This window comes from Microcaecilia unicolor, chromosome 1 (assembly GCF_901765095.1).
Source record: "Microcaecilia unicolor chromosome 1, aMicUni1.1, whole genome shotgun sequence".
In the NCBI taxonomy this organism is placed as follows: domain Eukaryota; kingdom Metazoa; phylum Chordata; class Amphibia; order Gymnophiona; family Siphonopidae; genus Microcaecilia; species Microcaecilia unicolor.
The window spans coordinates 303,575,627-303,600,481 of record NC_044031.1 but is presented as its reverse complement, the minus strand read 5'-3'; the positions used below and the strand labels follow the sequence as shown (position 1 = coordinate 303,600,481).

The 24,855-nt window shown below is 49.4% G+C and overlaps 1 protein-coding gene across 2 annotated transcripts in view; it reads left to right on the top strand.

The window, feature by feature from the left end:
- The window catches only part of SREBF2 (sterol regulatory element binding transcription factor 2), a 169,734-nt gene that overhangs the window by 50,954 nt on the left and 93,925 nt on the right, over positions 1 to 24,855 (top strand). For both annotated transcript variants that reach the window (XM_030207728.1, XM_030207720.1), the window contains exon 8: positions 13,124 to 13,316. In XM_030207728.1, the coding sequence (XP_030063588.1) occupies positions 13,124 to 13,316 (193 nt within the window). The remainder of the gene's footprint in view (positions 1 to 13,123; positions 13,317 to 24,855) is intronic.

Here is a 24,855-nt window from a genome sequence, read left to right as displayed (position 1 = left end):
ACAAGTTCATCACCCTTTCTATGAAGAAGTATTTTGTCAGGTTACTTTATTTATGTATTTATTTATTTAACACATTTATACCCCACATTTTCCCCCTTAGTTGCAGGCTCAATGTGGCTTACACAGTACCGTGGAGGCAGGCTCCAGTTTGGTAAAAATACAAATACACAATATAGTATTAAGCATATAAGTAATATAAGTATAAAGCAACGAAGAAAGAGGGGGTGGTGTTAAAAGTCCAATATGGTCCATAGTTTTGCAGTGTCGCAGGGAGTAGAAAGTTAATTTGGGTCAGAGGGGTAGGCCTTCCTAAACAAGTTGGTTTTCAGCGACTTCCTGAAGTTAAGATGGTTATGGATAGATTTCACGGTTTTGGGCAGAGCGTTCCATAGTTGTGTACCTATGTAAGAAAAGCTGGATGCATAAGTTGATTTGTATCTAAGTCCGTTGCAGTCTGGATAATTCAAATTTAAGTAAGCTCAGGATAGACTGGAACTGTTTCTGAGTGGTAGATTTATGAGGTTCATCATGTATCCAGGAACTTCGCCGTAAATAATCCTATGGACCAGAGTGCAAACCTTGAAGGCAATACGTTCCTTGGTGGGAAGCCAATGCAATTTTCAGAAAGAGGTTTAGCACTCTCAAATTTTGATTTTCCGAAGATCAGTCTGGCTGCTGTATTCTGTGCGGTCTGAAGTTTCTTAGTTAGTTGTTCTTTACAACCTGCATAAATTCTGTTGCAGTAATCCAAATGGCTCAATACCATTGATTGTATCAAGTTGCGAAATACATCTCGTGGGAGTCTATCCCCTTTCACCTTCATCCTATGCCTCTCGTTCCAGAGCTTCTTTTCAGTTGAAAAGACTCACCTCCGGTGCATTTATGCCGCATAGGTATTTAAATGTCTCTATCATATCTCCTCTCTCCCGCTTGTCTTCCAAAGTGTACATATTCAGATCTTTAAGTCTGTCCACGTATGCTTTATGATGAAGACTACTGACCATTTTAGTAGCTACCCTCTGGACCAACTCCATCCTGTTCATATCGTTTGAAGGTGTGGTCTCCAGAATTGTACACAGTATTTTAAATGAGGGTCTCACCGGAGTCTTGTACAAGGGGCATCATTGCCTTGTTTTTTCTGTTGGCCATTCTTCTCCCTACGCACCCAAGCATCCTTCTAGCTTTCACTGTCACCTTTTCTACCTGTTTGGCCACCTTAAGATCATCACATATGATCACACCCAAGTCCCGCTCCTCTTTCGTGCACAGAAGTTCTGCACCCCATAAACTGTACCATTCCCTCAGGTTTTTGCAGCCCAAATGCATGACCCTGCATTATTTTTGCATTACATCTAAGCTGCCAAATTCTAGAGCATTTTTCTAGCTTTGCTAAGTCCTTCCTCATGTTATCCACACCATCAGGGGGTCTACCCTATTGAAGATTTTGGTATCATCCGCAAAGAGACAACCCTTACCAGACAGCCGTTCAGCAATATCACTTACAAATATGTTAAAAAGAAGTTCTGTTGAGTCGGCTATGGTGGAGACTGCAGCTCTAACAAATAATTTGGCGGTTTACTGCGCAGGAATGTTCTCCCTCAAGGCTATCTTGGTGTCTTCTCCGCCTGGGCCATTTTTGCAGCCGACGTCCATGGAGGTTACTAACTGCTAGTTGAGGCCCTACGCTGGTGGCTGACTTGGGCACAGGAGCATTGTGGGCTGTGGGGTAGCCTTTTTCCTGCAACTTTGTCCTGCTGCCTCTCTCCACACCCGAAGCAAATTAGGGTTTCTTATTTTTTGTGTGTGTGTTTTTTTTTCTTTGTTTGTTTAAAACTTTCTTGTTCCACACAACAGAGAGAGAGAATCCAAATCAGCACAGCGTGCCCACTAGTTTCTAGATTCATCTGCTGCGATTAAAACAAAGAAAATGATCAGGTAAGACATAATTCCTTAGCGTCCCTCTAGACCGGCATAGAGGGGTTATTCTCTCCGACCAGCAGATGGAGACTGAGAACAAACTGAGCTTTAAGTGAGCCTATAAGTGGACTGTGAGTGGTAAGCCTGTGCAGTTGGTTACTTGTGATCCCTGGGATTTCTTTTTTTGTTTTAAGTTTTCTTCCTGGGGCTACTGGGTAAGAGAAAACACTCTCTTTATTTAAAAATCAGAAACAGGGAAAATAAAAAACGCCAGGGGTAGTTTCGGGTTTTGCTTTCCTCTTGTCTGCCTTCTGGATAGGGGTTGGGGGGGGGGGGGGGTTCTTGCCCCGGTGGTGTTAAACCCGGGTGGCCAGGTCCCTCCCCCCACTTGGACCCTGCTGCATCAGTTATATTCTTTTGGTTTGTGAGCCTCAGCTGTCTGGCCCTGTCTTTGGGCAGGCTGGCAGTTTGGAGTGCTATGGGGTCTACCTTGCTATTTCCTTCTGGCCTAGGTGTCGGTAAAAAAAAGAAAAGAAGCAAGTGTCACTAGTGATTTACCACAGGGAAGCCGCATGTAAGAAAAAAAAAGTAACAAAGAGAGTAGCAGACTTTTGTTTTTGTTCAGTTTGTTTCCCCCCCCCCCCCCCCCCCCCTTCAGCGATTGTTTTCCTGCTGCCTTGACACTTCTCCGGGGAGCCCCGGAGTTCCTGCTGTTTTTTCTTTCTTGGTGATGTCTCAGTGCCAGGGGGTGCATGTGGCAGGGCATTGTGACCTCTGCTTTGCTCTGGAGCGCACTGAGTCAGGATGCAGAGAGTCCGGGGTTTCAGTGAGACTGTCCTTGGGGGGGAGCCTGTTCGGGTGGTTACCTTGTTTTCGGTGGGAACCGCCGCCATTTTGTCCCCGCTGTCTGGCCTTGATCTCCCTCTGTGCTTGGAGCCCTTTTCTGCCCTGGGGTCTCTGCCCTTTGGTCTGACACCGCTGGGTGCTTCAGGGGTTGATTTTCCCCCGGAATTTGATTTGGCCATTGTCACGAAACCCTAGTCATCCACCTGGGGGTCTGTCCCCAGCACAGCTAAGTTCTGCCTTCTCCTGCTGCTTGTGCTCTACACTAGCACCCTCCTCTCACCAGCTGGGTCACAACAGCGTCTGGGCAAGTCTCCTGCTTTTAGATTATCCCCAGTGATATCTAGGTTACTGGAGGCCACATTCCCAGGGATACCACAGTTCCCAGAAAGCACTAAAAGACACAATCTACCAGGATTCTTAGTCCTGACAAGTAGAGTGAACAAACAATTACGTTTATTTTCATAAAATATTGAACAGTAAGTTGTAAAACAGATGGGAAAAACATCACACAATAACATGTAACTGAAACTGTCTAAACATTTTATCACTACCTGAATAGTGCCTGGAAAGTACAGGAAATATAGCTGCTCACCAGTTACAGATATAACAGATCACAGGGTCTCAACAGAGAAGTCTTTCCCTCTCTACTTCCAAACTGAGACTGACTAATTACCTCTCAGGCAAAAAAAAGAGAAAACAACTGTCACTTCTGGTACAGCTTTAAAGAAAACAATTGCTATCTGCTGGACACAGGAGAAATACATGGCATCAGTATAATAATTAGGAGAAATACATGTCATCAGTAAAATAATACAGTTCATAAGCTCAGAAACCCACTGTTTCACCACAGCCATGTACAAGGCCTTTTGCCTGAAATAGATGGGGGCTAGTCCGCAGAAGGGAGCTGTGCTGTAGGGAGACTCCTCTTCCTTTCCCCCTTCTAAATGCACATGTGGGGAATGGGAGGAGAAGGAGGAACTCCTAGACTGTGCTTCTCAAGGGTCGAAGGCTTCACCTGGCTAGTCTGAGGAGGAGGAACTCAGGGATCAGGAGCAGCCAGGGGGGAACAACTGCTGGCAGGAGGAGTTGCTTCCGGGGGAAATGCCTCTGTTTTCCGCATTTTCCATCGAGAGGAGCTGCAGGAACTGATTTCCCAGGTGTCTTCTGTGCTGGAGGCTCGTCAGACGGTGGATCCCTCGCTTAAGGGGCTTCGCAGGTCCTCTCACTCTTTCTCCATGCACCAGGACATTCAGGATGTTATCTAGGTGTAATGGGCTTCTTCCTGCACCCCTTTTCGTGTTGTGAAGTCCATGGTTTGCCTTTATCCCATTTAGAAGCCGGATCGAGAGTCCTTGTGTCCCCCCCCCCATGGTGGATGTCGTAGTCTCAGCGGTCACCAAGAATACGCTGCCCATGGATGGTGGCTCCGCCCTTAGGGACCCCCAGGATCGTCGACTGGAAGCGCTTCTTAAGCAGAGTTTTGATGTGGCTGTCTTGGCTGTTCAGACAGTTGTTTGCAGGGGTTTGGTAGCCAGGGCATGTTTTCTTTGGACAGAACACATTTTGGATACAGATGATTTATCATTAGTGGATTGGGAGATTGGTCCTTAGTGGATCAGGAGGCCGCCAAATTGGAGATGGGCATCTTCTTCTTGTCGGATGCCTTGTATGATCTGCTCCATGTGTCCTCTGTCTGTGGCTGTTGGTGTAGTGGCATGGCGGTCGTTGTGGCTCTTGGGCTGGTCGGTGAATGTGACATCCAAGTCTAAATTGAGCAAGTTTCCCTTCTAAGATTCCCTATTGTTTGGCAAGGATTTGAATAATTTGGTCAAAGCCTAGGAGAGACTAAGTTTCCTCGGCTTCCAGAGGATAGGCCTTCTACGGTGGGTAGAGGCATGTCCGTGAAATCTAGGTTTAGGGAGACATATCACTATAGTCTGGGTAGAGGAGGTGGTCTTCAGTGTAGCCGTTTCTTTTAGAGAGTTTAGTCCTTTCTGGGGGGGGGGGCAGACCTGCACAATGAAGGTGTCAGGGTCCAGTCCTTGGTTCCCGTAGGGGCAAGGCTGCGGGAATACTACCAGGAGTGGACCCGGATTACCTCTGATCTGTAGGTGTTCAAGGCGGTTCGCGACGGCTGTTCGCTGTAGTTTGCCTGCCCCTTGCCGAACTCCTTCTTGGTGTCTCCTTGCAGGGCCCCTTGGAAAATACATGAGGTTCGGCAGGCCCTGCATCAGCTGGTGGCCTTAAAGGTGGTGGTTCCCATCCCCGAGATGTTGTTATTCCATCTATTTTGTGGTCCTCAAGAAAGAGGGTTGCTACTGACCTATTCTGGATCTCAAAAGGGGTAAATCGCTCTCTTCAGGTCCTTTCCTTTTGCATGGGAACCTTTCACTCTCTGTCATTTTAGCGGTGCAGCCCAGGGAGTTCCTGTCATCTTTGGATCTGACAGAGGCATACCTTCGTATTCCTATTCACCCGGCTCATCAGCATTTCTGTCGCTCCTCCATTTTCGGGAGGCATTATCAGTTTTGTGTGCTCCCCTGTGGTCTGGCAATGGCTTCCCGTAATTTTTCCAAGGTGATGGTGGTAGTGGCAGCTGCTGTGTCCAAAGAGGGCATTTTGGTGCATCGGTATCTGGACGATTGGCTCATCTGAGCGAATTCTGACCAGGAGAGTGTGCGGGCTAAGGTCTGGGAGGTGCACATGCTCCAGTCCTTGGGCTGGGTAGTCAGTCTGGACAAGAGTCATCTTCAGCCGTCCCAGATCTTGGAGTATTTGGGAGTTTGTTTCGATACCAGTGCGGACAGAAACCCCCCCTCCCCCCCGGAGGCAAGTATTCGCAAACTCCAGTCGCAGGTCCGGTCTCTCTTGGACTCCCAGTGCTTGAGGGCCCGATTACTTGCAAGTGCTCGGCTCCATGGCATCCTCGTTGGAGGTGGTACAGTGGGCCAGGGCTCACATGCGGCCCTTGCAGTGAGCACTTCTATCATGCTGGTCTTCCCAGTTGCACTCCTTGGAGAATCACCTCCTTCTGTGCGGCCTGGTGAGATGCAGTCTGCGTTGGTGGATGCTATCTCTCTCAAGAGGCATGGGTCTGGATTCTCTACAATGGACTGTGGTGACTATGGACGCCAGCCTATCCAGCTGGAGGGCACATTGTTTGTGAAGAATGGCTCAAGGGGATTGGTTTCCTGTAGAGGCGAGTTTGTTGACTTAAATGTGTTGGGGCTGAGAGCGATCCGGTTGGCCCTCCTATCCTTTCAACCTCTTCTTGTCAAAGCGGCAGTTCGAGTCTTGCCTACTTCAATCATCAGGGAGGCATGAAGAGCCGGTCCGTGGCAGAGGAAGTGTCTCTTCTCGTGTGGGTGGATGTTCGTCTGGTAGGTCTCTGCAGTTCATGTCGCCAGGGTGGACAATGTGCAAGCGGACTTTGGACCCTTGAGAATAGAAGCTCAGTCCAGAGGCCTTCCCTCAGATAGTGGAACGCTGGGGCCTCCCCGTCATGGACCTTGTACACTATCAACACTCGGGTTTCTCGCTTCTTTAGCCGGTGGTTGGACGGACTCGATGCACTGGTACAGCCTTGACCCAGTGTCGGCCTGCTTTATGTGTTCCCCCCCCTTGGCCCTCGATAAGAAGAGTTCTGCTTCTAATGCTGGCCAGGAGGTTTTTGGTGGTGCCGGATTGGTCATGCAGGCCGTGGTAAGGAGACCTTGGTTGGTTTCTCATGGCGGAGCTTTTTTGATTTCCACTGGTGACCACTGTTGCTGGCTTTCAGTGTTGAAGACTTCTGTTTAAAAAGGTACACCGGGGGGGGGGGGGGGGAAAGTGCAGGGAGAGGAGGGAGACCTGATGGCAGGACCAGGGAAGCGATGCTGACCCATGCATGATGGGAGGGTGGTGTGGGAGAGGCAGAAGGTGGGCAGCATGTGTTTAAAAAGGTACTTTTTTTTTTTTTTTGTTACGTTTGTACCCCGCGCTTTCCCACTCATGGCAGGCTCAATGCGGCAGGCAATGGAGGGTTAAGTGACTTGCCCAGAGTCACAAGGAGCTGCCTGTGCCGGGAATCGAACTCAGTTCCTCAGTTCCCCAGGACCAAAGTCCACCACCCTAACCACTAGGCCACTCCTCCACTGCTGAGTAGGGGGGAAGGATGCTAGACCAGGAGAGGGGGAATTGAGAGAATCACCGGCACTGAGGCAGGGTGGGGAGGGAGAGGGAATTGAGAGAGCCATGGGCACCATGCCAGGGGTTGAATTGAGAGAATCGCAGGCACCATGCCGGGGGGTGGGGGAGAGGGGAATTGAGAGAGAATTGCAGGCAGATCCAAAAGAGGAGGGAGAGATGCTGCCAAACCGGGGGAGAGGAGGGAGGGAGACGAGAAAGGTAGATAGTTTGGGCTCAGAGGATAGAGATAGATGGGGTGGAGAAGGTGGAGGGAAGGAAGAAGTGAGAGAGGTGTTGGACTTGTTGGGGGGGGGGGGGCTGGGACAGTGGGAAGAGAGAGGGAGAGGGATAAGGACCTGGAGGAAGAGAGGAGGGAGGGAGGGAGAGAGAGTTGGACCTGGATACAGGAGAAAGGAAGATATTGGGCCTTTAATCAGTGGTACAGCTGGGGGAGGGGAGGTGGACCTTGGAGACCTGGGCCCTCCACCTTGGGTTCAGCCCTCTCCAAAGCCACAGTACCTGTTGAATGGCTGGTTAGGTAGCTGAAGCCCCACCAGCCAAAGAAACCTGCTGCCCGAGTCACCCCCTTCAGCAGCATGCCTACAGCCACCGCCACTTACATTCCCCAAGTATACTCAGTTCATGCATAAGCTGAGCATGCTCGAGGAGTGCTGGCATCAGCAGCTGAATGCACCCCACTGATTTCCTTGCTCCTGAGGCAGTATGAGGAGGAAGGGGGGGCGGTTTTGGCACTGGATTTCCTCTACTAGTGGGGCTTTGGCATCCCACCAGCAAAGGTACGATACCTAATGTAGTGGGGGGAAGGCAGAGCAAATGCATTCCTTCCCCCCCCCCCCCCCCCCCTACACAAATGGACTGCTGGCTATGCCCTGTGATTAATCGCACAATTAAAGTTTTAATCAAAATGCAGCCCTAGATCAACGCGTTACCACAGCTGGATTTACAAAAGGTTTCCCTTTCGTCCTCCAGATCAGTCCAAAACTGATGGGTTTTGTCCCTTAGCAGCAGATGGAGACAGACTAATGAGCTGTGAGCTCAGCCCTGTAAGAGGCAGCATACCGCTCCATCAGCTCAGTACTCCTTCTAGCAGATTTTGAGGATATCCTATGCATTGTGGTCTGTTGCCATCTCCTGGGTCCAATTGGAGCCCCAGTCACCTAGTGAAGTGAGGGAGTGGCACGAGGGATCCGAGTGTCTGGAGTGCTGTGGGGAATATCTGGAGGAGTCCATGTCACTTTCAGCGACAGAGGTCTTCTTTTCTTTCCTTTTTTTTTCTTTCCCCCCCCCCCAACCTTGCTCTGCCCCCCCTTTTTTTTCTGGGTGCCTGTTGCTATAACAACAAAGTGGGAGAAGGCACAGCGGTTTGTAGACAGAGTGCAAACTGACCAACATGACAGGAGGGCGCTCCTTTGGGGTTGTAAAGGCCATGTGTTGAAAGGTCCCTGGGGGAGGCTGGTGAGGGCTGGGAATGGTCTGTGTAGCCAGTCTGTTTCTTTTGCTGCTGGGGGTAGTTCCAAGGCTACAGAGGCTTTTGTCTGCTCAGTTGTTTTTGTCACACTGGGAGCAGTACTCTGGCTGTGCAGATCCCATTTGCTGGGACAGGCAGGGCAGATTGCAGGACCAACGGAGTCTAGGTCAGAGTCGCTTGTGAGAGCGTGAGCACTGCTGCTCTGATTCTATGGAAACCCCAGCTGAGTAAGTCAAGCAGTGTACTTACTGTGGGGGACACCGTGTTGACAGGGTCAGTTGCACATTCTGTTGGAGCAGCTGTGGGAGCACCAAGGATGCGAGTGTGGCGGGCTACACTGCTTTGGAAGAGGCACTGGGAGCTAATTAAGCCTGTGGGCTGGTCTAGAAACAAATAATGCTGAAGTGGCTTCCATGTTGTCTTCCACCCGCTTGGAGAAATTGGAAGTGTCTCAGCTCTTGCCCTGGAGGAGGACTTGGTAGACTTGGAGGAAGCTGGCCAGGATCTGAGACCCTCTCTTTCACAGGCTGCAGGGGGCCTTCAGAAAGCTTTTCATCCCAAGTTTATTTTACTGGTTCACAAAGCCTTCCTTATGAAGCAGGCTCAGAGTGGCTTAGTACAGTTGGGGACTGCCAGCCCCAACAGGAAGCTTTCCTTCCTCCAGGACTTCTGCAGAGCCCCTCATAATGAACCTTTGCAGAGCCCCTCATAATACGCCCCTTTCTTTCCGAGCACTCTACCAAAACCCTCATCCACACCCTTGTCACCTCTCGTTTAGACTACTGCAATCTGCTTCTTGCTGGCCTACCACTTAGTCACCTCTCCCCTCTCCAGTCAGTTCAAAACTCTGCTGCCCGTCTCGTCTTCCGCCAGGGTCGCTTTACTCATACTACCCCTCTCCTCAAGACCCTTCACTGGCTCCCTATCCGTTTTCTCATCCTGTTCAAACTTCTTCTACTAACCTATAAATGTACTCACTCTGCTGCTCCCCAGTATCTCTCCACACTCGTCCTTCCCTACACCCCTTCCTGTGCACTCCGCTCCATGGATAAATCCTTCTTATCTGTTCCCTTCTCCACTACTGCCAACTCCAGACTTCGCGCCTTCTGTCTCGCTGCACCGTACGCCTGGAATAAACTTCCTGAGCCCCTACGTCTTGCCCCATCCTTGGCCACCTTTAAATCTAGACTGAAAGCCCACCTCTTTAACATTGCTTTTGACTCGTAACCACTTGTAACCACTCGTCTCCACCTACCCTCCTCTCTTCCTTCCCGTTCACATTAATTGATTTGATTTGCTTACTTTATTTTTTGTCTATTAGATTGTAAGCTCTTTGAGCAGGGACTGTCTTTCTTCTATGTTTGTGCAGCGCTGCGTACGCCTTGTAGCGCTATAGAAATGCTAAATAGTAGTAGTAGTAGTAGTATGGCTTTTCGGAGGGATAAATTTGCCAGCTAGATCTCTTACGCCTCTGAGGCGCAGTATTGCGGAGCCCCTGACCCACGATCCGGGGATCCTAGGAAACCTGTTTTTTTGGAAGACATCTGTCACGAAATGCCTAGCCAACCACCTGGGGTTACCCCGTGGCCACTCGGAGGGTCTATCCCCAGCTTAGCTCAGGTCCTCCTGCATCTGCCGCTCGTTCTCTACACTAGCACCATCCTCTTACCGACGGTCGCAACCACCTCTGGGTGAGTTTCCCACGCTCAAATTATCCTCAGTGATTTCTAGGTTACTGGGGCCAAACTCCCAGTGGTCCCACAGTTCCCAGATACCCAACACACAAACCACCAGGATTCTTTATCAGATCAGACAGCAGAATCAACAATCTAAACAGGTTTATTGTCACACTGGAACAATGAACAAAAATGTGCAATCAGCAAACAATTACAGGTAACAAATATGGATCAATTATAACACTGTCTAAATGGTACCTGGGAAGGTCAGGAGATATAATTCATCAAGCCTCAGCAAAGAGATCTGTCTCTCTTTCCTCCCAGGCAAAGACTGAAGCAACAGCCAGCAGTACTGGGTAAGTTTTCAAACTCCAGGCTAGTCAGAGCCAGTCAACAAGATTTCAAATATATACTGCTTCTTGCTTCCTTTTTGTGTCAAACTAAAAAAAAGAACACTCAGGGCCAGATGCACTAAACTTTACGAGCCATTAACAAGCAAGTAGTAAACCGTGGCATGCACTAAAGGCTTCTCCGAGCCATTTTCCGATCACTGTAGCAGCTAACGAAAACGGAATGCAGATGATCCAAAGGCTATTATAATGAGCTGCACTACCATTGCAAGCCTGTTATAATGAGATGCACTACGGTTGTTCGATCCCCTTACCGTGAAAAACCTAACGGGAGGTCTACACCTCTCGTTGGGGCAAATCGGAAGAAAAAAAAATTTCGTCAGGGACTTCCTTTTTGGATGTCCTTTACCTGAAACTCCACCCCCACACCACTCCAAAGACGTTCTTTTTGGACGTCCTTCACTTAATAAAAACCTGTGCCGCCCGAAAGAAAGACGCCATGCCGCTCACTCCCTCCACGGCCTGCTGCAGGAAGGCTCTGATGCGGCTCGATCCTAGCAGGAGAGTGCAATTGAGGACGTCCATCCAAAAAGACGTCCTTTTTGGACGTCCTCCCCCCCCCCCCCCCCCCCCCCCGCAATAATAAAAACGGCCTTTTTGGACGTCCTTCACTCAGCTGAGAGACCTGGAAGTCTCTGAGCCAATCACAGCGCCAATCAAGTGAAGGACTTCTGTACGTTTCCACCTTGGTTGATGTTAGGTTGAGTGTTGCAGATGATGGCAATTCATCCAGGTTTGGTAGTCTTAGTGGTGCCAAATTTCTTGGTATGCAGACCTCCTTCCATCTGTTGGCAGGGGAACAAATTGTTTCCCCAGGTTAGGAGCCCATAATCATAGATTACTTCTCTCCCTCTCTCATGGCCTGGCCCTTGAGAGATTGCATTTAAGGTTGCTAAAAATGAAGTGATTACGTCTTTGATGTAGGTGAAGAGGTAAGGAAACGGTCTATCTCCCTAGCCTATGTGAGAGACTGGCAAGTTTGTTTGAGGTTTGATGTGCAGAAAGAGGTTGCAACCCTTTCTGTTCTTCTGTTGAACAGATTTTGTCCTTCTTACAAAATGGTTTGAGGAAGGGATTGTCCTTGACCACCTTGAAGGTGCAGATCATAGTTGTCCTTCAGACAACTGTGGAAACTTGTCATCTCCTTAGGGACTCACCTGGTATTGGTGAGCTTACTTAAAGGGTTGATGCATTTACGGTCCTGATGTGTCTGGTGGTTCCATTGTAGAATCTCAATTTGGTCTTGAAGGTGCTTGATGCAGCCCTTTTCTGAGTCACTCAGGAAGGCGTCTCTAGAGGATTTGCCCTTAAAGGCGGTCTTTTTGGAGCAATCTATTCAGCTATGCAGGCTTCAGAATTGCAAGCCCTTTCCTTTTAGGAGCCATTCTTCAGCTTCATTGAAGCAGGGTTTTTTCTGAAGATGGTTTCATCCTTTCTCCCTAAAGTTGCGATGCCATTCCACCTCAGTCAAATGGCAGTGTTGTTGCTTTTCACTGGGGAGAAGAGTTCAAGGCCTGTGTATGTGAAGAGGACACTTTTAAACGAATAGAGGTCACCAACAATTCTTGCAGGTCAGATCACTTACTTATTTTGTTTAGAGGCCAGGAAAGGAGAAACTGCTACTAGGTCAATGATTGTATTGTGTTTAAAGGAGGTGATTGCTTTGTCCAGTATTCTTCAGGGCCAAGATCCACCTTTGGGCCTTAGTTCTCATTTGACTAGTGAAATGGCCATGTCTTGGGTGGAATCGCAGGAAGTTTCTCCATGGTGTTTCTGCAAGGCTGCTACCTAGTCTTCTCTTCAATCTTTTTCCAAGCATTACAGATATAATGCTGTCTTTTGAACTGTGGAGGTAGCAGCACATCTCTCTTCCTCTTCTCACCCTGTTTAAGGATTGGTTTACTAGATCCCATCAGTTCTGGACTGGTCTGGTGGATGAAAAGGAAGGAAAATTTTGATCTTACCTGTTAGTTTTCTTTCCTTGAGTTCATCTAGACCAGTTCAGAAGTCCTCCCTTACAGTTAGTGTTTTCAGACCACATTGCTGAGGTGGCTGAGGAATTGGAGTAGGAGAGGGTGTGGTGCTCCTTAGGTGCAGGACTTCACTGTAGATTGGATCTCTCTTTTTGCTAAGGTAGTTTACAAAGTGGGATTGCTCTCTACTTTCTTCTTTGTTACAGAAATACTGACCTGCACAAGCCTCACAGTGCCTGTTATAGGACTGAACGCACTGTTTATTAGTCTGTCTTCCAACTGCCTGCTGGGGGATATAACCCTCCAGTTCTTGTCTGGTCTGTCTGGGCTCAAGGAAAGAAAATAAACAGGTAAGACATTTTTTCCTTAGGTTCCTGGAGGAAACAAACATTAGCCATATAGGCTTCAAAAAGCCACCACTTATTTGGGTATGAATTTACACTATGGAATCTTGTCTGGCACCTATGACTTGGATTGCCCACTGTTTAAAACTGGGCTTGATGGACCTTTGGTTTCTGACCTAGTACAGCACATCTTATGCTCTGTGTAACTCATTTTAGTTGTGTCCTGTGACTGTTTTAAGGTGTCATGTGAGTTTATTTTATTTTTCTGTCAATTCTGACTCCCTCCTCCCTTTGTTTGAAGGTGAAAGATGAGCCGGATTCACCTGCAACATTGGGAATGCTGGACCGCTCACGAATACTACTGTGTTTCCTCACATTCCTCTGCCTGTCATTCAACCCCTTAACCTCCCTCTTGCAGAGGGGAGGGGCCCCATACCCTGAGAAATCTGTCCGGCATGGCTCTGAGAGGACCATACTAGGAATCGAGATGTCTGGTATGGCAGCTGCTGAAATAGGTCTTGGGAGCAGGTGCTTTATTTTGGGTTGGGGAGTGGGTCAAGCACGCCAGACAGGTGTTATAGGGTACTGGAGCTGGTTGTGTTAGCTGACATTTGAAAGCCTTACTTTTTCAATATGATCCTTGAGAAATGTCAAAAAGATTTGGTTTTCCTGTTAACCATTATGCTATCTACAAAGATGCCCATCATGAATGACAGAAATTGAGAATATGAAGATTTCTTGGTGTAATAATGTGCACAGCCCATTCTCTCTCAAGATGGGAAAGATTTACTCCATAGGGTACTTGCAGTTTCAAAAGGTGCTCATTATAGTTTCAGAGAACAAGCAGGATGTAGTAAGATGATGTCATCCAACGGAGCCTGTAGTTGCAAACATTTCCTAGCATTCCTCCAGAAGCCTTTGGAAGCAGCTGACAGAGCATGCGCACATCTTTCCATGCGCAATCACCACACAGGACCAGCCAGGGGCGGCCCAAGGCAATCTGCCACCCAAGGCACTAGGGATAAGTTGCATGACTTCACCCGGTCTGGCATCTCCCCCCTTTTCCTCTTCAACCCTCTTCCCTGTGTTTACCTTGTGTTTTGCTTTTCCAAAATGCAGCCGCGATTCCCATAGGCTGCCCAGCTGTGGTGCCGCTGGTACCGGACTCTTCGCTTTACTGCATGTCCTGCCTCTGAGGAAACAGGAAGTTACATCAAGAGGCGAGCCACAGTAGGGAGAAGAGGCCGGTGCCAGCGGCAGGTCAACCTATGAGAATCACTACTACTGCCACATTTTGGAAAAGAAAGAAATAAAGTAAATGTGGGAAAGAGGGTTGAGGATGGAAGGGGAGAGTGCTACTTGAGGCCCCTGCCTCAGGTGGCCTAATGGTAGGGCTGTCACTGGGACCAGCTTAGTCCTTTTTTTTTTTAATTCCTGCGGAGCGATGACGTTCTTTCTCTCTCTACACTTAGCTCGCGTCTCTGCTTCTTGCTGTGATTCATGGCTTTTTTGCTCACCAACACCCCCCCCCCCCCCCCCCCCCCCCCCCCCCCCCCAATAACCAGGTTTTTTGCTCCTGTCGGAGCTGGCAGAGAGCCCTAAAGTCCTAACCAGCTCCTCAGTCAAAGCAGGTGTGTCACAGGAGACTGTGTGGGAGGAATAGGGTGGTAATGACCCTAGGAGTCCCCAGATATCCAGCCCAGGATCAAGGCAAAGTCTCAAGAAGGAAATCTGTGGTCTGAGAATCTAGGTGCTTTGGGGGAAGGGTATGCTGAGGGCAGGCAGCCAAGCGTCTAAGAGTAATGTAGGAGCTGCTCATGCAACATCCCCTACCTGACTAAAATATAGCTAGGATCCAAGAGGAAGGAGCATGATGGTATGAAGTAGCCTTAAGGGAGAACCCCAGCATTAAGCATTGGATGTACCAGTTAGGAACTGGGAAGCTACTGGATGAGAGGAGAAGGGCAACTAAAATGGCAGTTGGCAGAGAGAGAGAAAGAAAGGAAGGAAGGAAGGAAGGAAGGAAGGGAGAGACAGCCACTCTTAGAGGAAGCAGAGATTTACCATACCTCTGAAGCTATGGACACATTTTGTTTTGCCCCTGAACAATGATATCTGAGGAGGATATGGATTTTATGATAACAAGAAGTTCCATATCATCAAGCTGATCAATCCATAGACTGGTGGGTTGTGTCCATCTACCAGCAGGTGGAGATAGAGAGCAAACTTTTGCCTCCCTATATGTGGTCATGTGCTGCCGGAAACTCCTCAGTATGTTCTCTATCTCAGCAGGTGGTGGTCACACACAGCAGCAGCTCTGGCTAGGCCTCCAAGCCTAATTTTTAGGTTTTGTTGAGTGCCTGGGGTTGAGGGCTCTTCTTGAGCAAGTGCAAACCTGGTGGCGCCAGGTCCCTCCTTTTCTCCCCCCTCCCGCTGGCTCCGTTGAAAAAAAAAAATAATAAATTTTGAACGTCCTTAAAGGCGTTTATTTCGACGTTTATTTAAACGTTTATTGCAGCATACTCACTGGGACACCAGGTCGTTACAGCTCGGAGCGGAAAGCAGGTAATTTTTACCTTTTTGTAGCGGGCAGGGGGTTCCCCGATTGATCTCCACGTGGCATATGGCGTCGGAGGGCGAGGGCGCAAGTCGCTCCCCGGATCGCTTCGGCACTTCTAGAGGGGATGCGGGGGTCTTAAAATCTGATTCGCCCTTGTTGGGTGACAGTTTCGTGACCGATGGGTGTCCTGGTCCTTCCTCCGGCGTGGCGGTTTTTCCCCGCCATAAACGCCCATCCCCCGCTGCTCGCCTCCGCCATCTTGGCCGGCCACGCGGCTCGGACGGCTTCTTCATGGGCCGCCCTTGAGGGAGACATTAATGCCATGGACGCCCTTAATTTGGGCGACGGCACCAAAGCGGCTAAAGTTAAGCGCCGTTTTTCCCGCGCGGCTCCTTCGCGGAGTGTCGCGCCGGACGCCATCTTGGATGCGCAGCATGTCTCTCCGCTCTTGCGAGCGCCGGTTGAGGGTGCGTCTAGGGCTGTAGCCCAGGCTACGGAAGTGCACAGTCTGGGGGGTTTCTCCCCCGAGTTTGTTTTGCTGCTGCATCAGGCCTTCCTTATGCAAAACGCTGCCCCTGCTCCCTCGTTTGGTAAAGAGGTTGAGGTCCCCGGAGGTAAACGCCCTCGGGTTGATTCCCAGGCCTTGGAGGACCTTGTCTCCTCCGATGTAGATGAGGGCAGCGTATCTGGGTTCTCCCAACGGTCCTTTGCGGATTCCTTGGAGGAGACGGATCCCCGCTCGGTGGGAGCGGATGACCCCTCTGCAGCGCGGCTTTTTAGCTCAGAGGATTTGCCCAACCTGTTAGTGCAGGCCATGGGCATTTTGAAGATTTCCTCTCCGGAGGACGTCTCTCCCTCAGCCCCTGTTGGCTCTGCCATTATGCTGGGGACGAAACGCCCGCCTAGAACCTTCCACGTGCATGATGCCATGCACACCTTAATTTCGGCTCAATGGGATGTCCCGGAAGCGAGCCTCAAAGTGGCTAGGGCTATGTCCCGCCTCTATCCTTTGCCTGAAAGTGAACGTGAGGCCTATCTGTGGCCTACCGTGGATTCTTTAATCACTGCGGTGACTAAGAAAACGGCTTTGCCGGTGGAAGGTGGCACGGCCCTAAAGGACGCCCAAGACAGAAGATTGGAGGCGGCCTTAAGGTCGTCCTTTGAGGCGACTGCTTTAAGTTTGCAGGCCTCGGTTTGCGGTTCCTATGTGGCCAGGGCGTGCCTGACTATGGTGCAGCGGGCTTCCCCCTCGGATCATTCCTTGAGGGCTGATTGGCCGGCCCTGGAATCGGGCCTAGCCTATTTGGCAGACTTGCTGTATGATGTCTTGAGAGCCTCAGCTAAAGGCATGGCTCAGACAGTCTCTGCGCGGCGGTGGCTTTGGCTGAAACATTGGTCTGCTGACCACGCCTCTAAATCCCGCCTGGCTAGATTGCCTTTTAAAGGCAAGCTGCTCTTTGGGGTCGAGCTGGACAAAATCGTGACCGATCTCGGCACGTCTAAGGGCAAGAAGTTACCAGAGGTCAGGGCTCGGGCTAGTACTCGTCCCGGTACCTCCAGAGGACGGTTTCAGGAAGCCCGTCGGTACCGCCCGGGCAGGTCGGGCTCCTCTGCCCCCTCTTCCTTCAAGAGGAATTTCTCCCCCAAGCAGCATTCCTTTCGCAGAGACCGCCGTCCCGGAGGTGCTCCCTCCGGTCCTCCCCCAGGGTCTCGTACCCAATGACGGGGCCTTGGTCCACGCCCCAGTGCAGATTGGAGGACGGCTGTCCTCGTTTCTGGGCGAGTGGACCACAATAACTTCAGACGCTTGGGTGCTGGAAGTCATCAGAGACGGCTACAAGCTAGAGTTCTGCCGACCCTTAAGAGACGGGTTTGTACTCTCTCCCTGCAAGTCTCCGGTCAAAGCTGTGGCAGTGCAGCAGACCTTGGACAACCTAATCCGCCTGGGGGCGGTCGTTCCGGTGCCAGAAAATCAGATTGGCAAGGGACGTTACTCCATTTACTTTGTGGTACCAAAGAAAGGAGGTTCTGTCCGGCCTATCCTCGACCTCAAAGGGGTCAATCGGGCCTTGAAAGTACGGCACTTTCGCATGGAGACTCTCCGCTCTGTTATAGCGGCAGTGAAGGCAGGAGAGTTCTTGGCTTCCTTGGACATCAAGGAAGCGTACCTGCATATTCCCATCTGGCCTCCTCATCAACGCTTTCTGCGTTTTGCAGTCCTGGGACGACACTTCCAGTTCAGAGCCCTCCCTTTCGGGTTGGCTACTGCTCCGCGGACCTTTTCCAAAGTAATGGTGGTCATAGCGGCCTTACTGCGAAAGGAAGGAGTACAAGTCCATCCTTATCTGGACGACTGGTTGATCCGAGCCCCCTCTTATGCAGAGTGCGGCAAAGCTGTGGACCGGGTAGTTGCTCTTTTGAGCTCCCTGGGATGGATCATCAACTGGAAGAAGATCCAGCTGCGCCCGACTCAGTCCCTGGAGTATCTGGGAGTTCGATTCGACACCCAAGTGGGCAGAGTGTTCCTGCCAGACAATCGGATTGTCAACTTCAGGCTCAGGTGGACCAGTTCCTAGTAGCCTCTCCTCTTCGGGCTTGGGACTATGTGCAGCTGTTGGGCTCTATGACGGCCACGATGGAAGTAGTGCCCTGGGCCAGGGCTCATATGAGACCACTACAACACTCTCTGCTGCAGCGCTGGACTCCGATGTCGGAGGATTATGCTGTGCGCCTTCCCTTGGACCCAGCAGTGCGCAAGGCGCTGAGCTGGTGGATGCAGACAGACAAGTTGTCTGCGGGAATGCCTCTGGTGACCCCAGAGTGGATTGTCGTCACGACGGACGCCTCTTTGTCGGGCTGGGGAGCCCACTGTTTGGGAAGGACAGCGCAGGGGCTCTGGTCTCCTGCAGAGGCAAAGTGGTCTATCAACCTCCTGGAACTCAGAGCCATTCGGTTGGCGCTTTTGGAGTTCATCCCGGTACTGGCCTTGAAGCCAGTACGGGTCCTGTCGGACAATGCCACGGCTGTGGCCTATGTCAACCGCCAGGGAGGTACCAAGAGCGCCCCTCTAGCCAAGGAGGCCATGAATCTATGCCATTGGGCGGAAGCGAACCTGGAACAGCTGTCAGCGGCCCACATTGCTGGAGTCATGAATGTCAAGGCGGACTTTCTCAGTCGCCATACCTTGGAGCCCGGAGAGTGGCAACTATCGGCTCAGGCGTTCTTGGACATCACGAAGCGCTGGGGCCAGCCGAGCCTAGATCTGATGGCGTCATCGGCCAATTGCCAAGTGCCGCGCTTTTTCAGCAGAGGACGGGACCCTCGATCCCTGGGAGTAGATGCTCTTCTCCAACAGTGGCCGACACAAGAGCTTCTCTATGTGTTCCCGCCCTGGCCCATGCTGGGCAGGGTGCTAGACCGGGTGGCAAAGCATCCGGGCCGGATAATCCTGGTGGGTCCGGATTGGCCCAGAAGTCCCTGGTATGCGGACTTGATCAGGCTCTCAGTCGACGATCCTCTGCGGCTGCCTGTGGAGCAGGGCCTGTTACATCAGGGTCCCGTGGTGATGGAGGATCCCTCCCCCTTTGGTCTTACGCCTGGCTATTGAGCGGCAGCGTCTGAGAAAGAAGGGCTTCTCAGACAAGGTTATCGCCACTATGTTGAGAGCGAGGAAGCGCTCTACTTCTACTGCTTACGCCAGGGTTTGGCGTATCTTTGCAGCGTGGTGTGAAGCAGGCTCACTTTCTCCCTTCACTGCTCCAATTTCTTCAGTGTTGGCGTTCCTGCAAGAAGGTCTGGAGAAAGGCCTGTCGCTCAGTTCCCTTAAAGTCCAGGTAGCGGCTCTGACTTGCTTCAGGGGCCGCCTGAAGGGTGTTTCCCTGGCTTCTCAGCCAGATGTGGTGCGCTTTCTCAAAGGAGTTAATCACCTGCGCCCTCCTCTGCACTCTGTGGTGCCTGCGTGGAATCTCAACCTGGTGCTAAGAGCATTGCAGAAGCCGCCTTTTGAACCCTTGTCGAGGGCATCTCTGAAAGACCTGACGTTGAAAGCAGTCTTTTTGGTGGCTATCACTTCAGCCAGAAGAGTTTCCGAGCTCCAGGCACTCTCATGTCGAGAGCCTTTTCTGCAGTTCACTGAGGCAGGAGTGACTATTCGCACAGTGCCTTCCTTCCTGCCCAAGGTGGTTTCTCGCTTCCATGTGAATCAGCAGCTCTGTCTCCCTTCCTTTCGGAGGGAGGACTACCCAGAACTCTGCTCTCAAATATCTGGATGTGAGACGGGTCATCATCAGATACTTGGAAGTGACCAATGATTTCCGGAAATCGGATCATCTGTTTGTCCTGTTTGCAGGTCCTCGTAAGGGTCTGCAGGCTGCTAAGCCTACAGTGGCAAGATGGGTCAAGGAAGCCATTGCAGCGGCTTATGTGGCCGCGGGGAAGATGCCGCCTATCCAGCTGAAGGCTCACTCCACAAGAGCTCAGGCGGCCTCGATGGCAGAGGCCGGGTCCGTTTCCTTGGAAGAGATATGCAAGGCGGCAACTTGGGCATCGGCCCATACATTCTCCAAGCATTACCGCTTGACTGTGGCTGCTCGGGCGGAGGCCCGGTTTGGAGCCACAGTGTTGCGGACAGAGATTTCAAGGTCCCGCCCTGGGTGAGTACTGCTTCGGTACATCCCACCAGTCTATGGATTGATCAGCTTGATGATATGGAAGGTAAAATTATGTATCATACCTGATAATTTTCTTTCCATTAATCATAGCTGATCAATCCATAGCCCCTCCCAGATATCTGTCCTGTTTATATTCTGGTTGAATTTTAGGTTCAAGTTTAGTCTTCAGTTACTTCAGGAGGACTTCGTGTTCAAGTTTTTTCACTTGGATCCTACAAGAGTTGAGACGAGTTTGTGTAACAGTGAGCTGCTGCATTCCTCTCCCCTCCGTTTTACGGGGCTGGATTGAGACATAAATTCTGCCGGCACTCCCTCCTGCTTCGTGCGGCTGTAGGGCAGCTTTGTACCCCTCCCGCTTCGGCGGTGTTAGGGTCAGTCAGCTCCTCCCGCGGTTGCGGTTGCAGGATAAGCCAGATCCCCTCGCATCGGCGGGTGTGGTGTCCCTCCCCCGCTCCACGGGGATGAGCTGGACGGATTCCCCTCCCCCACTTGTGTGGGGATGAGCTGGGTTAATTCCCCTCCCCCGTTTCGGCGGTGGTGAGCTGGGCAGAGTGTCCCTTTGTGGGTGTAATTCTCTAAGTGCTGAGTCCTGCGGATGGAGCTTTGATATCGACATACTGAGGAGTTTCCGGCAGCACATGACCACATATAGGGAGGCAAAAGTTTGCTTTCTATCTCCACCTGCTGGTAGATGGACACAACCCACCAGTCTATGGATTGATCAGCTATGATTAATGGAAAGAAAATTATCAGGTATGATACATAATTTTACCTTATGGAGAGTTGAGTGTTTTTTGAGGTGAGTAAGTGGGAGGGGTTTTTTGTCAACTAAAATAAGGGCGTGACTATTCCTTCTGTCTTCTCCAGCCCTTGAAGACAGGCCAGTGAAAGGGCCAAAGCAGTACTAAGTTGCAAAGAAGCACTGGAGCAAGGTGGAAATATTTGGAGCTTTATAGTAAAAGTCGTTATGTAGAAGCCTAAAGCCTGTGAGCCTCATTGGGAGAGGCTGTTATGTAATGCTTCTGGAACTAGTGTTTGCTGTGATATTTAAAGGAAAGTGGCTGCACCTGCAGATATTTGAGGACTGTAGCTGGAGTAGTGCAGGGGCAATAGGTCTACCTAAGTCAAGGCTGCATTTGAGGAGTGAAATAAGACCTAAAGCTCCTAAGAATTCCTGAGAAAGGTGGTGTCCTTATATGAGATAATGTACATGAAATCCCTAGAAGGAGACTCCCGTTTTCCATAATAAAGTCCTTTATTTGGAAGAGGATCTTATTTCAGTGAACTTCTAGTTTGTGAACTTGGCTAGCTGGAAAACCCAGAAGAAAGGAAATCCTGGTTAGAGAGGGTGTCTCCTGCTCTGCTTGCTTCCATGAGAGATTCCACTAGAAGGTCCAGCAGTTTTAAGTGGATGAGGTTTGGCTTAGAACCATTTTAATGCCCTACACAAAAACTGCTTGAGTACCTTCTACATCAGGATCAGGTCTCAAGGCCAACTCTGTAAGAGTTCACCATAGTTCAGCTGGAGCTTATCTTCATGTAGAAAGTAAGCCCATCTCTGTTCAGCCCTTAGTTGTTCACGAGGGACTTGTTTTACTAAAACCTCTCATCAGGCCCCAAACAGTGTCAAAACCTCCCATCAAACCCCCCAACTGTAATAGGATCTCAACATTGTCCTTAGCCAACTGATGAAATCTCCTTTCGAGCCACTTGATACTTGTCACCCAAAGTATGGAAGGTCTTATTTTTGTTGGTGATACTTTATCCCACAGGATGAGTGAGCTTCAGGCCTTAGTAGCTGATCCACCTTATATGAAATTATACAATAACAGAGTAGTTCTGTGCATCCATCCTAAGTTCCTTCCTAAGGTAGTGTTGGAATTTCATCTTAACCAGTCAGCTGTTCTGCTAACACTTTTCCCAAGACCCCATGCCCATATTGGTGAAAGCCCACTGCACATTCTGGACTGCAGGAGAGCCTTAGCCTTCTATCTGGAGTAATATAAAGCCCATAGAAAATCCACCCAGCTTTGTTTCTTTTGACCCAACAGGATCGGGGCTGTCATTGGTAAATGCGCTCTGTCTTACTGGCTTGCAGATTGCATTTATTTATTTATTTTATTCATGACATTTATACCCCACATTAGCCCGAAATAGACTCAAGTTCAATGTGGCTTACAAACAAACAATAAAGTGAATAAAACATAATAATGTACAGAATATAACACAACTTACAATAAGTTCAAGAAGCAAATTAAAACATGTGCGGTAAGTAACCAGGGATTTAGACTATCTCAAGGGCAAACAATTAAGGGTAGATAGGTGAGAGCATAATTAGCAGGACTAGATGGGAAATGAGATTAAGAAAAGGGTGTGGGTAAAGTTCAAATAGAGTTCTTTGTATTCAGAAAGGCAAGACTGAAGAAATGTGTTTTTAGAGAAAAATGGCGCCAGTCTCTTTAGCTTCCAAAGTGAGTGAAAGACACTTGAGGTAAACTTACTTTGTTTTCAAGGGTGAGGAAACGATCTATTGTGTCAGTAGCCCACTCGAGGTCAACCTCCATCGAAGACATTTGCAAAGCTGCAATGTGGACCTCAGTCCACACATTCACATCTCGCTACTGCCTAGATCAGGACTGCCAACGTGATAACTGGTTTGATCAGACAGTCCTTCAGAACTTATTTGGAATTTAGAAACCAACTCCACCCCCTTAGGCCCATTTGTTTTCAGTTCCAGGCTGTCAAGGAAATTTTAATTAATTTGTTTACAAGCCTTGCCTGTTGCAGGCTTCAGTTTATTTTCTTTTTCTTTTTGAGAGCCTGGTAGCTAGGGATTCCTATCAGTAATAATACTACATTCTACTTGTCCTCAGATAAGGTAAAGTTACTTGACTGAGGACAGCGTTTTGAGTATTCTCCCTGCCCCACCCACCTCCCCTTGGTGTTGTATTCTGTCAGTTGTTGTACTGAACTTAGCTGGTCCTGCATGATGAGAATGAGCGGGAAGGCACATGCTCCGTCAGAAGCTTCTGGAAGAGTGCTGGGGAACACTTACTGCATTGGGCTCTATGGGATGACATCACTCATTCGGCTGTCTTCTGAGAATACCTGCTACGGGTGAGTAACCTTTCTTTGTGTCTGTTTTAATATGAAATTAGTTTGATTAGATTTTAATTTGTTATTTTTGCTATTAAGTCTTTGTGTTTTGTTTTATTGTAAATGCTGTGTATGTTATGTTTATTGATCTGCTCATCGCTTTGACCAAACAAGTGATGAGTTTGAGAAATGAAACTGAAACAGGTCTAGATAAAAATGTCTAACTTATAGCAGAACCAGGGAACCACGGTCTTTCATTGGGACTTACTGCCCAAGGGTGCATCCAAGATCCTGCCTATTTCTGGTGTTCGCTTCATGAGAGGTTTGCTGTTGACTGACTAAACCCGCTATCAAACCTCTGACTGTGTCATGGGACCTCAATGTCATCCTCATCCGACTGATGAAAGCTACTTTTGAGCCACTTGATTCCTATCATCCGAAGTACCCAACCTGGAAGGTTTTGTTTTTGGTGGCTGTCACTTTATCTCTAGTAGCTGATCCCACCTTACACAAAGTTTCACAGTAAGAGTAGTTCTCTGCATTCATCCTAAGTGCCTTCCTAAGGTGGTATCGGAGTTCCATCTTAACCAGTCAGTTGTCCTTCCAACATTTTTCTCAAAACCTCATGCCCATCCTGGAGAAAACACACTGCACACCTTGGGCTGCAAGCGAGTTTTGGCCTTCCATCTGGAGTGGACTAAAGCCCAAAGACAGTCCAACCAGCTTTTTGTTTCTTTTGATCGAAACAGGATGAAGGCAGTCATTGGTAAACATACTTTATCCAATTGGCTAGCAGACTGCAACTCTTTCACTTATGCCTAGGCAGGGCTGACCCTGGAGGGTTAAGTCACAGCTCGTATTGTTAGAGCCATGGCTGTATCGGTAGCCCACTTGAGATTAACTTGCACTGAAGAGTTTTACAAAGCTGCAACACTGTCTTCTATCCACACATTCACATTTCACTGCTGCCTTGAGCAGAATACCCGATACAAAAGTCAATAGTTCTACAGAATTTGTTTGGTGTCTAGAACCAAACTCCACTCTCCTAGGTTCACTTTTGTATTCTGTTCCAAGCTGCACCCTCATTTATATACAATGAGACTGTATGTAAGTTAAGATTGATTGGTTTATGTTTGGCCTTGCCATTGTATGTCCCTATTGTCCTGATTTGTTGTTTTCACTGAACCTGGTAGCTGTGGATTCCCATATATGAGAAACAATGTTGTGCTTATCCTTGGAGTGGCCTAATGGTTAGTGCAGTGGACTTTGGTCCTAGCAACCTGGGTTCAATTCCCACTGCAGCTCCTTGTGACCTTGGGCAAGTCACTTAACTTTCCATTGCCCCAGGTACAAAAACTTAGATTGTGAGCTCTCTAGAGACAGAGAAAGTACCTGCATATACTTTGTACAGCCTTCATACGTCTAGTAGAGCTATAGAAATGATTAGTAGTAAAGCGAAATTACTCCCTTGTAGCAAGTGTTCTCCAATGACCACAGGACATGTATTCTTGCATTCCCTCCCACCTCCCCTAGGAGTTGTATTTAGTTTTGATATCGTACTGCTGGTCCTGAGTGCTTATGTTGGGTGGGAAAGGACTTGTGTATGTGCCGTGTGATGCTGCCAAAGGCGTCTTAAAGTAATAGAACGCTGGGTAGCATCCACTCCAGTCTCCTTCAGATGAGGTCACCCATATGTGAAGATACATG